This window comes from Mytilus galloprovincialis, chromosome 5 (genome assembly GCF_965363235.1).
Source record: "Mytilus galloprovincialis chromosome 5, xbMytGall1.hap1.1, whole genome shotgun sequence".
Lineage (NCBI taxonomy): Eukaryota > Metazoa > Mollusca > Bivalvia > Mytilida > Mytilidae > Mytilus > Mytilus galloprovincialis.
The window spans coordinates 39394128-39407636 of NC_134842.1; the positions used below are offsets into that span (position 1 = coordinate 39394128).

At 32.5% G+C, this 13509-nt stretch overlaps 1 protein-coding gene across 1 annotated transcript in view; it reads left to right on the forward strand.

The window, feature by feature from the left end:
* LOC143074487 (poly(A)-specific ribonuclease PNLDC1-like) overlaps window positions 1-11010 on the forward strand; it is a 51737-nt gene extending 40727 nt beyond the window's left edge. Inside the window, exons 19-21 of the mRNA XM_076249926.1 lie at window positions 1018-1106; window positions 6478-6576; window positions 10877-11010. Coding sequence (XP_076106041.1) covers window positions 1018-1106; window positions 6478-6576; window positions 10877-10946 — 258 coding nt within the window. The 3' untranslated portion in view covers window positions 10947-11010. The remainder of the gene's footprint in view (window positions 1-1017; window positions 1107-6477; window positions 6577-10876) is intronic.
* Window positions 11011-13509: the final 2499 nt, after the last annotated feature.

A 13509-nucleotide genomic window follows, 5' to 3' on the forward strand; every position in this document is an offset into this window, starting at 1 on the left:
CGGCCAGGTCAGCTGGGATTAGTGATAAAGTGTATAAGACCAATCCTTTTCAAATCATAATGTGTTGTTTCTCTTGACAAAGTAAAGGTAATGTTCATCATGATGATTTTTTTTGTAAATTGAGTGCTTGATCCATGATTTATTGGAAAGAGGAATCTACAGAGGTCAATTTAGAATAAGTTGTTTATCATGACAAGTACTATTGTCATTGGCCTAATAATATCAAACTATTAAATTAACTACAAGCTTTTAGTAAGTCTCTCACGATCAAATTATGTCATTATGTTAAAGCTGCATGGACTATTCGATCTTATAGAGTCTCATAACTTAATTTATATGTTATTGTATTATACTATTGTTCTCTGTTGTCTTTTCATGTTTTATATTATGTAATATATGTTGTTAATTTTGCCATAGCATGTCTATGCTTTGCAATAAAGATTAATTCATTCATTCATGACAAAATAGGGCATTGTGTTGATTTTCACTCTTAATGTAGTTAAGAAGTAACAGTTCTTAAATGATTAATTTAAAAGTGAAGCTTTATTCTTTCTGAGAGTGTGGTTCATTCAACCAACACTTTTTGAAAGTAAATAAGTTTGTTTCTCATTAAAAAAAAAATAGGTAAATTTCATTTTTGACAAATTTTAGTTTTGCTTTAGGAGATATAACTGGTGTAACACTGACATTCATTAATCAAACTACCTTACTCTATTTAAGGTGGTACCCAACACTTGCACTCAAATTAATTTGGCTCGTTTAATTTTCATAAAATTTTGTCAAAGTACTAACTTTGACCCTTTAACAAAAATATAAAAATTTCAAAATTTTTGAACCAACCGTTTTGTCAGAAAAATTACACTGGTTATATAGCAGTTTGACAAACACCAATTTTGATCATTGAGCTTAATATTCCCTTTACAACACAACGTAATTAAAACGTTTAGCTAACTTTACAGAGTTATCTCCCTGTAGTGTTAGGTACCACCTTAAATAGTTTTTTTTACTTATTTACAGATAGCTCGATGGTTTTCACCTTATGGTTCTGTAGATATAAGTTTGAAAGGACCAAATTCAGCTCTAGTAGCAACATCTCATTTTGGATGGTAGGTGGTAAATAAGAGGCTATACTGTGGATTCATTAATATTCGTTGGATACCAATTTTCGTGGATTTCGTGGGTACAGGAGAACCACGAATTCAAATGTTAAACGAAATACAAATTTTGTAAAGGAATGAGTGTAGACTTTGCCAAAACCATGAAATTAAATATCCATGAATATGTAAGTTTTCCTCAAACCACGAAAATTGGTACCCACAAAAATAAATGAATCCACAGTAGTTGTTAACTGATGATCCTAACACAAAGGTTCCTGGTTTGATTCCTGTTTGGGATGAAAATTTCAGGAACTCAATTTTCGACTCTCCCTTGACACCATTTGCAAGTATGGTCTTGAGGAAACGATGATAGTCTGTTGGAAGGGGACTTTAAATGGCTGACACGTGCTAAGAGAGAGCCATATCTCTTGCACGTTAAAGACACCCTTGTAGATTTCGAAAAAAGAGTAGGCTAATGCCGCTATAAGGCAGTACTCGCACCCGCAAAGTGGAAAGGGATTAATATAAGTTGCAAAACTTGTTTCTCAATCCACTATAAATAAATATGTTTAAACTAATGGATGATCCATTTTCAATACTGTAGATTAATTTCTTTCTTGGGTATCAATTTTAGTGGAGTGATTGGAACTTTTATTTTCATGAGTATTTTATTTAGTGGTTTTGTCAAAGTCTGCATACAAGTTTTCAAAGAAACATGTTTCAAGCAAAGAATACTTTGCTTTTGATGTTATCTTCTTGTAGAAATATCAGTATACTAAAAAAAAAAACATAATAAAGATCTGAACATAAACTGCAGAAAACATGAAAAATTATGGCAAAAATGAGCACCCCACTCTACAGAAATTTTACCTCCTCAAACCCAAAAAATCAAAGAAAGTTGGTATTCATAAAAAAAGGTAAACAAATCCATGGTATATAATCACAACAACAAAAATAAAAGAATTGTATAAACTTGAAATGGATATGGGTGCATTGGCAGGGTAAGCTTTTCCTGCTATCCATGCATTATCTGCCATGATTAGTAAACATTTTGGGATATAGAATAGACTTGTATCAATCAGTACAGATTATAAGACTATTGAGATGTTTTGAAAAAAGATTTAGCACCAGAATCACGTATGCATGTCTCATTAGTGATGACACAGACATTTTGGATCAGTAAACCAATTTGTTTTTTGTAATAAAAAAAATTGTTGCATCAATTTTTGTAATTCTTCTGTTAATGAAGTGTCACATAAGTAAGTATTTATGGCTGGATATTGATGTTTTAGGTGTAAATGTTATAATTGTTGTAGATGTTTCATGGCTTACAATATGTGACACTTAATAATTAAATTTATTAAGGAAGTCTATATACTGTAAACCAACTTTTTTTTTATACTCTATTTCGCGTTTTACCCTTTCTTGACCATTCCGTTGCTATTTAATTTCGTGATTTTCTGATTTATTTGATGAATTTTAATAAGGAAAGATTGAAGATTCACATATTCGCGACAATTTATATTCACGTTATTTTTCTACTCGTGAAAGTCGCGAAAATAAATCGCTCGGGAAAATAAGTTGGTTTACAGTAATGGGAACATGCATGTGTACATCATATCAATTGAGATATAAAAATATTAACCATAGAACAGATGAAATGTTTCTACCTAAGATAAAATGAATATAACCTGCTAGGTTACTATGAATGCTATCTTTTTCTATATGCCCTCCCTACTTCTTAGTGGGGAGGGCATATAGTGTTAGCCTAGTCTGCTCTTCTGTCAAGAAATCAAGCTGTTGTCAAGAACTTATGCCTGCAGATATTGGTGACCTTTTATTTATGAATGTATATTTATAATAAAAAGTAAACAAGAAAAAAACCTTATTCAATGATAAATGAACATTGCATATGTCAATTGCTTGTTTATAAATTTTTTCACTATATATTTATGCTGTAATTTACTTCAAATATGACATGCATTCATTACACACTTAAAAACTGAAAATCAAGAGTTACCCCTCTTATATTATGACAATAAAATGCTAATTGGCTTCAATTGTTTAAGTTTCTTCTTCCTTTCCTATAACTCAAATGTAGTTATGTTTAGACTACCTGTAATATTTTAATAATTATTTTGTTCTCAAAATGGCATTGAATTCATTTCTCTTTAAAAGACAGGTGAAAAAGACTTTGACATGTAATTTAACTGAAATTCACTTGCCATCTGGGTCTGATAATAATTTTGAGTAAAAAAAAATATCAGCAATAGGAGAAGTGCATTTACCTATTGGAATTTGGATTTGATTTTTTAGCTCACCTGGCCCGAAGGGCCAAGTGAGCTATTCCCATCACTTTGCGTCCGGCGTCCGGCGTCGTCGTCCGTCGTCCGTCGTCGTCGTCCGTCGTCGTTAACTTTTACAAAAATCTTCTCCTCTGAAACTACTGGGCCAAATCAAACCAAACTTGGCCACAATCATCATTGGGGTATCTAGTTTAAAAAATGTGTGGCGTGACCCGGTCAACCAACCAAGATGGCCGCCACGGCTAAAAATAGAACATAGGGGTAAAATGCAGTTTTTGGCTTATAACTCAAAAACCAAAGCATTTAGAGCAAATCTGACGTGGGGTAAAAATGTTTATCAGGTCAAGATCTATCTGCCCTGAAATTTTCAGATGAATCGGTCAATCGGTTGTTGGGTTGCTGCCCCTGAATTGGTAATTTTGAGGAAATTTTGCTGTTTTTGGTTATTATCTTGAATATTATTATAGATAGAGATAAACTGTAAACAGCAATAATGTTCAACAAAGTAAGATCTACAAATAAGTCGACATGACCAAAATGGTCAGTTGACCCGTTTAGGAGTTATTGCCCTTTATAGTCAATTTTTAACCATTTTTCGTTAATTAAAGTAATCTTTTACAAAAATCTTCTCCTCTGAAACTACTGGGCCAAATTAATCCAAACTTGGCCACAATCATCTTTGGGGTATCTAGTTTAAAAAATGTGTGGCGTGACCTGGTCAACCAACCAAGATGCCCGCCATGGCTAAAAATAGAAAAAAGGGGTAAAATGCAGTTTTTGGCTTATAACTCAAAAGCCAAAGCATTTTGAGGAAATCTGACATGGGGATAAAAATGTTTATCAGGTCAAGATCTATCTGCCCTGAAATTTTCAGATGAATCGGTCAATCGGTTGTTGGGTTGCTGCCCCTGAATTGGTAATTTTGAGGAAATTTTGCTGTTTTTGGTTATTATCTTGAATATTATTATAGATAGAGATAAACTGTAAACAGCAATAATGTTCAGCAAAGTAAGATCTACAAATAAGTCAACATGATCAAAATGGTCAGTTGACCCGTTTAGGAGTTATTGCCCTTTATAGTCAATTTTTAACCATTTTTCGTAAATTAAAGTAATCTTTTACAAAAATCTTCTTCTGAAACTACTGGGCCAAATTAATCCAAACTTGGCCACAATCATCTTTGGGGTATCTAGTTTAAAAAATTTGTGGCGTGACCTGGTCAACCTACCAAGATGGCTGCCACCGCTAAAAATAGAACATAGGGGTAAAATGCAGTTTTTGGCTTATAACTCAAAAACCAAAGCATTTTGAGGAAATCTGACATGGGATAAAAATGTTTATCAGGTCAAGATCTATCTGCCCTGAAATTTTCAGATGAATCGGTCAATCGGTTGTTGGGTTGCTGCCCCTGAATTGGTAATTTTGAGGAAATTTTGCAGTTTTTGGTTATTATCTTGAATATTATTATAGATAGAGATAAATTGTAAACAGCAATAATGTTCAGCAAAGTAAGATCTACAAATAACTCAACATGACCAAAATGGTCAGTTGACCCGTTTAGGAGTTATTGCCCTTTATAGTCAATTTTTAACCATTTTTCGTAAATTAAAGTAATCTTTTACAAAAATCTTCTTCTGAAACTACTGGGCCAAATTAATCCAAACTTGGCCACAATCATCTTTGGGGTATCTAGTTTAAAAAATGTGTGGCGTGACCTGGTCAACCAACCAAGATGGCTGCCACCACTAAAAATAGAACATAGGGGTAAAATGCAGTTTTTGGCTTATAACTCAAAAACCAAAGCATTTTGAGGAAATCTGACATGAGATAAAAATGTTTATCAGGTCAAGATCTATCTGCCCTGAAATTTTCAGATGAATCGGTCAATCGGTTGTTGGGTTGCTGCCCCTGAATTGGTAATTTTGAGGAAATTTTGCTGTTTTTGGTTATTATCTTGAATATTATTATAGATAGAGATAAATTGTAAACAGCAATAATGTTCAGCAAAGTAAGATCTACAAATAAGTCAACATGACCAAAATGGTCAGTTGACCCGTTTAGGAGTTATTGCCCTTTATAGTCAATCTTTAACCATTTTTCATAAATCTAAGTAATCTTTTACAAAATCTCCACTGAAACTACTAGGCCACAATCATCTTTGGGGTATCTAGTTTGAAAAATGTGTCCGATGACCTGGCCATTCAACCAAGATGGCCGCCACGGCTAAAAATAGAACATAGGGGTAAAATGCAGTTTTGGGCTTATAACTATGAAACCAAAGCATCTAGAGCAAATCTGACAAGAAGTAAAATTGTTAATCAAGTCAATATCTATCTGCCCTGAATTTTTCAGATGAATTGGACAACTGGTTGTTGGGTTGCTGCCCTCCAATTGGTAATTTTTAAAGAAATTTTGCCGTTTTTGGTTATCTTGAATACTATTATAGATAGCGATAAACTGTAAACAGCAATAATGTTCAGCAAAGTAAGATCTACAAATAAGTCAACATGACCTAAATGGTCAATTGACCCCTTAAGGAGTTATTGCCCTTTATAGTCAATTTTTAACAATTTTCATTAATTTGGTAAATTTATGTAAATTTTAACCAAATATAGTTCTCTGTTACTAATGGGCAAAGTTCATTATAGATATAATTGTAAGAAGCAAAATCGTTCAGTAAAGTAAGAACTTCAAACACATCACCATCACCAAAATACAATTTTGTCATGAATCCATTTGTGTCCTTTGTTTAATATGCACATAGACCAAGGTGAGCGACACAGGCTCTTTAGAGCCTCTAGTTTATATGATTGATAATTTTGCGATAAAAAACCAAATATATATTGTAAACCAAAATTTTCTGTGAATAGTAAGACCTTTTCATACTTAGATAGATAAACAGATAAACTTTTGTAATAACTGTGAAAAATCTTTGTTAAAATATCCTCAACATTTAGTTTCTGGTAAATATTTGTCTCATTGGCAATCAAACAACATATACTTATTTTAATATTTCTACATAGCCTTTTGATATTAATCTCGATGAATACATTATATTGTATTTATTTTTCCAGTGCTAGAGATATTTTAAAAAATTTCAAAAGACATGAAAAAATAGCAGTATCCAAATACAGTGTGTGGAAACATTCTCCGTTTGTGAGGAATGTTTTTATGTAAGTAAAGAGAGTATATAAATAAAACCTAGCTAAGAGGTTGATAGAGCAGATTATTAAAGCACTGCATTGTCTTAGTTATTGACTTTTGATTGGTCTGTGCGAGAGGGTGACATTAAAAAAAATTGTCTTCAAGTGAGCCATAGGATAGAGTAAATTGTCTCCTTCATATGAACCAATCAAAATCTGACATTTTAAGTTAAAGTATAATCACGTAAACATATCTTTGAATGTTTGTATTCTGATAACATTTGTTCGGTGTGCAACTGGAAAAGAAAAATGAATGAGCTTTTATTGTTTGAAATTATCCTCACTAGTGTCATGGGCTCTGTACTGGATTCACATTGTCTGTTTCTTCATCAATGTGTAACTTTAAATGCATGCTACTCAGTTTCTGTTGTATGGAATTATTTGACATTTTGGTCTGCAACTTTAAAAAGAGTTTTATGAGTTGTACAGTGTGCACAATTTTAAACCTGACCAGGAAATCATATCCTGTTTGATGATTTTCATGCAACTGTTATTGTGATATCTTGTTCATGATGAATACCCTCATATGCATGCAACTACTCTTTTAAGGGTCTGTAGGTAGCCTTTTGCAAGGCAATATTTTTGCCTATATCCAACATGCCTGTTTTTTGCAATGCAGTCGAAATGGACAATTAATTTTTACACAAATCAAATCTAAGATGATAAAATTTCTCATTATTATGGTCACTCATAAAAGACCTGTACCATTCAAATCAAAATTGTATGTTGCCTATTAGATTGGTATATGAACTTAGAAAACAGATATTTAGCCTTGCATATTGAATGGTCAGTTTATCCCATTGACAATAGTCATTATGGTGACTTGAAAAACACCGGTACCACTCAGATTACAATTCTACCTTGACAGGTAAGTTTGTATCTAGCCTATAAAATACTTATTTAGCCTTGAGAATTGAAAGGTCAGTTTATCCCATACATACAAAAGAAGTTTACCTATGAGGGTCAGAATGGGGTTTACAGAATAGAGAATACATGTAATAGCAACAAAAAACAAGAGGCTCTCAAGAGCCTGAATCGCTCACCTGAATTTTTTTGGTTTAATCTCATATCAATGATTATTTTGGCTTTTCAATTTATTTAAATGTTCTTTGAATTGTCCTATTTTCTTCAAAAGCAAAAAAAAAATCATTTTCTCCTATGTTCTATTTTAGCCATAGGAGCTATGTTTCTTGACATACAAGGAAATGAAATATAAAATTTATACTAGATACTCTGAAACTCTAAAACTCATTTAGCCTAAGTTTGGCTGAAATTGATACAGCAGTTTCAAAGGAGAAGATTTTTTAAAGTAAGTCAACATGATGAACAAATTGTGAAAAAAGTCTTTAAAGGGCAATAACTCCTTAAGAGGTCAATTGACAATTTTGGTCAAATTGACTTATTTGTAGATCTTACTTTGCTTAACATTTTTGCTTTTAACAGTTTATCTGTATCTATAATAATATTCAAGATAATGACCAAAAACTGCAAAATTTCCTTAAAATTACCAATTAAGTGGCAGCAACCCAACAATGGTTTGTTTGATACATCTGAAAATTTCAGGGCTGATAGATCTTGACCTAATGAACATTTTTATCTCTGTCAGATAAGCTCTAAATGCTTTCGTTTTTGAGATATAAGCCAAAAACTGCATTTGACCCCTATGTTCTATTTTAAGTAACGGCGGCCATGTTTTTTGACGGATCAAAAATCGAAGCACACACTTTGTGCAGGATAATCTAAGGAACAATCATGCTAAGTTTCATCCAAATCCATTCAACAGTTTCAGAGGAGAAGATTTTTTAAAGTTAGCAAATATGATGAACAAATTGTGAAAAATTGTCATTAAAGGACAATAACCCCTTAAGGGGTCAATTGACAATTTTGGTCATATTAACTTATTTGTAGATCTTACTTTGCTGATCTTTTTTGCTGTTTACAGTTTATCTTTATCTATAATAATATTCAAGATAATGACCAAAAACTGCAAAATTTCCTTAAAATTACCAATTAAGTGGCAGCAACCCAACAATTGGATGTTTGATTCATCTGAAAATTTCAGGGCTGATAGATATTGACCTAATGAACATTTTTACTCCATGTCAGATTTGCTCTTAATGCTTTCGTTTTTGAGATATAAGCCAAAAACTGCATTTGACCCCTATGTTCTATTTTAAGTAACGGCGGCCATGTTTTTTGATGGATCAAAAGTCAAAGCACACACTTTGTGCAGGATAATCTAAGGAACAACCATGCTAAGTTTTAACCAAATCCATTCAGTAGTTTCAGAGGAGAAGATTTTTTAAAGTTAGCAAATATGATGAACAAATTGTGAAAAATTGTCATTAAAGGACAATAACCCCTTAAGGGGTCAATTGACAATTTTGGTCATATTAACTTATTTGTAGATCTTACTTTGCTGATCTTTTTTGCTGTTTACAGTTTATCTTTATCTATAATAATATTCAAGATAATGACCAAAAACTGCAAAATTTCCTTAAAATTACCAATTAAGTGGCAGCAACCCAACAATGGTTTGTTTGATTCATCTGAAAATTTCAGGGCTGATAGATCTTGACCTAATGAACATTTTTACCCCATGTCAGATTTGCTCTAAATGCTTTCGTTTTTGAGATATAAGCCAAAAACTGCATTTGACCCCTATGTTCTATTTTAAGTAACGGCGGCCATGTTTTTTGACGGATCAAAAATCGAAGCGCACATTTTGTGCAGGATATACTAAGGAACAATCATGTTAAGTTTCATTCAAATCCATTCAGTAGTTTCAGAGGAGAAGATGTTTGAAAAATTGTTAACGACGACGACGACGTCGACGACGATGACGGACGCCAAGTGATGAGAAAAGCTCACATGGCCTTTTAGGCCAGGTGAGCTAATAATAGAGAATAGAGAAAATGAACATCAAAATAAAGAAAAGAGAATAATTTACTGCACTGCAAAAGTATAAAGAATAACTGTGCAAAATAAAGGGTTACTTAGGTAACTGTAATGCAATATTGATAATATAATCATGATCAATGTACATAATTGATAAATAATCTTGTAACAGAAAGACTAAATAGTAAAATCATTTTCATGAGAATTTTACAGAATGAGTTATTTCAAGGCTATTAAAAGAAAATGCCTTAAAACTTAAAGAATACAGGTATTAAAAAAACCATTCAGGTCCTCATGTTATTTACATTGTCAAAAGGCCACACCAGTCAAACTGGTTTTAAACTAGAGATCTAGTCAAACTGTTTTGGTATAACTGACAGTTTGCTCCTGCCCTAGATGTCTATTTCACAGTTACCTTATGTGTTTGTGCTTAGAGTACATTGTACTGTTATATTTATTGATTTTTTGTTGGGACATGACCTAAACATGCAAAACAGTGGCTTGAGATTTCAATTTAAAAGGAATCAATAAAATCTTAGAAAGTTTATTCTATATGAACTTATTTTAGTATAATAAATTAATATTTGGAATTTTATATCCTGATTGATGATTTTTTTTGGGACCAAGATGTTTTCTTCATTCTAATTCACATTAAAATATAATTATTTAACCTTCAATTCACATTAAAAGATAAAAAAAAAATTTCAGCTCTCGTTTAAAATATTTTGCAACTAAATTTAATAATCCGTAAGAATTTGGTATCTGAAAAGAAAACTAACACGTAAAAAAAAAGGCAGAAAGTAACCCCTAAAATTCAACATTTACATATTTTAAACAATTGAATCAAGATGCACAAAGTTTAAGCATTGGTCAGAATATAGGGTTCTTTTGTACTTTAACAATATCACAATAACAATAAAGTGACCTTAATTTTGGACAAGGTAAATGGCATGAAGCCAATTTTACCAACTTCTTTTGTATGAATGGGATAAACTGACCTTTCAATTCTCAAGGCTAAATAAGTATTTTATAGGCTAGATACAAACTTACCTGTCAAGGTAGAATTGTAATCTGAGTGGTACCGGTGTTTTTCAAGTCACCATAATGTGGTTTAATACCATTACCTTTACCAAAATGTAGGACACAGTATTGCTTTCTTGACCAAAACGACTGAGTGAAAGTCAAATGTTTATTTACCAATTTTAATAGTAACATAGAAGTGTAATTTTAGTAACATATATAAAGTGTAATTTGAATAGTACAGGTGTTTTTCAAATGACCATAATTTGGATGAAAAATACTATAAAAACTGAGTATTATATCTGCATGACCTAAAATCATTAAATGGCATTTTATTTTTTTATACTTTCAGAGCAGGGACATTATTATCTGGTGGACTGTGTGCTTGGGTGTTATGGTCCAGTAGAAAACAACCAGCATGAAGACAATATATGAAGTGTAGTCAAAAATGTCTGTGATACTATAAAATAAATGTGTTCATCTTTTCATTCATTTTATTGGTTAATACAAACCAAAAAAGCTTTGTAGTAAGAACAATGGGAGGTTACTGTATATCTGATTCATTTATTCCTCCATGAAATTAATTAAGTAAGAAAATATGGTATGATTGCCAATTTGTAATAGTGCATGTGTATGCATTTGGTTATAAAGCCAAAAAAACAGGTTCAACCCACAATTTTTTCCTAAAATGTCTTTTACAAAGTCAAGAATATGGCAGTTGTTATCAAAAAGCTTGTGTCTATGTATGTTGCATTGTCATTTGTTTTTGTTCTTCCTTTCTTTTCCTCTAATAGTTGATGTGTTTTCCTTGGTTTTTAGCTTACCTGGCCCGAAGGGCCAAGTGAGCTTTTCTCATCACTTGGCGTCCGTCGTCGTTAACTTTACAAAAATCTTCTCCTCTGAAACTACTGTGCTAAATTTAACCTAACTTGGCCACAATCATCATTGGGGTATCTTGTTTAAAAATTGTGTCCGGTGACCCGGTCAACCAACCAAGATGGCCGCCGTGGCTAAAAATAGAACATAGGGGTAAAATGCAGTTTTTGGCTTATTACTCAAAAACCAAAGCATTTAGAGCAAATCTGACATGGGGGTAAAATTGTTGATCAGGTCAAGATCTATCTGCCCTGAATTGGTAATTTTAAGAAAATTTCGCCGTTTTTGGTCATTGTCTTGAATATTATTATAGATAGAGATAACCTATACACAGCAAAAATGTTCAGCAAAGTAAGATCTACAAATAAGTCAACAGGTCCAAAATGGTCAGTTGACCCGTTTAGGAGTCATTGCCCTTTATAGTCAATTTTTAACCATTTTTCGTAAATCTTAGTAATCTTTTACAAAAATCTTCTTCTCAGAAACTACTTGGTCAAATTAAACAGACTTGGCCACAATCATCATTAGGGTATTTAGATTAAAAATTGTGTCAGGTGACCTTGCCAACCAACCAAGATGGCAGTCATGGCTAAAAATAGAACAGAGGGGTAAAATGCAGTTTTTGGCTTATAACTCAAAAACCAAAGCATTGAGAGCAAATTGATAGGGTAAAATTGTTGATCAGGTGAAGATCTATCTTCCCTTAAATTTTCAGATGAATCGTACAACTCGTTGTTAGGTTGCTGCCCCTGAATTGGTAATTTTAACATGGGGTAAACATGTTTATCAGATCAAGATCTATCTGCCCTGGAATTTTCAGACAAATCAGACAACCTGTTGTTGGGTTGTTGCCTCTGAATTGGTAATTTTAAGGAAATTTTGCTGTTTTTGGTTATTTTGAATATTATAGATATAGATAAACTGTAAACAGCAATAATGTTCGGCAAAGTAAGATTTACAAATAAGTCAACATGACCGAAATGGTCAATTGACCCCCTAAGGAGTTATTGTCCTTTATAGTAAATTTTTAACAATTTTCATAAAATTTGTAAATTTTTATTAACATATTCTACTGAAACTACTGGGCCAAGTTCATTATAGATAAAGATAATTATAAGCAGCAAGACTGTTAAGTAAAGTAAGATGTACAAACACATCTCTTTAGAGCCTCCAGTTCATAAATCTTAGTAATCTTTTACAAAAACCTTCTTCTCAGAAACCTCTTGGCCAAATTAAACCAAATTTTTCCACAATCATCATTGGGGTATCTAGATTGAAAATTGTGACCGCCGACCCTGCCAACCAACCAAGATGGCTGCCATGGCTAAAAATAGAACAGAGGGGTAAAATGCAGTTTTTGGCTTATAACTCAAAAACCAAAGCATTAAGAGCAAATCTGACAGGTGGTGATTTGGTTTATCAGGTCAATATCTATCTGCTACAATATTTTCACACGAATTGTACAACTGGTTGTTAGGTTGCTGCCCCTGAATTGGATATTTTAAGGAAATTTTGCCGTTTTTGGTTATTATCATGAATATTATTATAGATAGAGATAAATTGTAAACAGCAATAATTTACAGCAAAGTAAGACCTAAAAATATTCCACATGACCAACATATTCAATTGACCCTCTAAGGAGTTATCGCCTTTATAGTCAATTTTTAACAATTTTCATATAATTTGTAAATTTTTGCTAACATTTTCCACTGAAAAAAACTGGGCCAATCACTAAAGATGGAGATAATTGTAAGCAGCAAGAATGTTCAATAAAGTAAGATCTACAAACATATCACCATCACCAAAACACCATTTTGTCATGAATCCATCTGTATATTCACTTAGACCAAGGTGAGCGACACTAGTTAGGTTGTTATCAGGACTTGTTTTCTGTCTATCCAGTATTGACTTGTGAACAGCATTATACTACTGTTTCCTTTATTTATTCATACTCAGTATTTAAAAAAATGATTTGATTCATTGCTTTATTAGTCCCCTCCTTATTCGAAGGTGACTAGGTTTGCTCTCTGTCTGTACGTCTGTCTGTCTGTGTGTCCATCTGTCAGTCTGTCAAATCAGTTTCCCACACTTTTTTTATTGTGTTTGAAG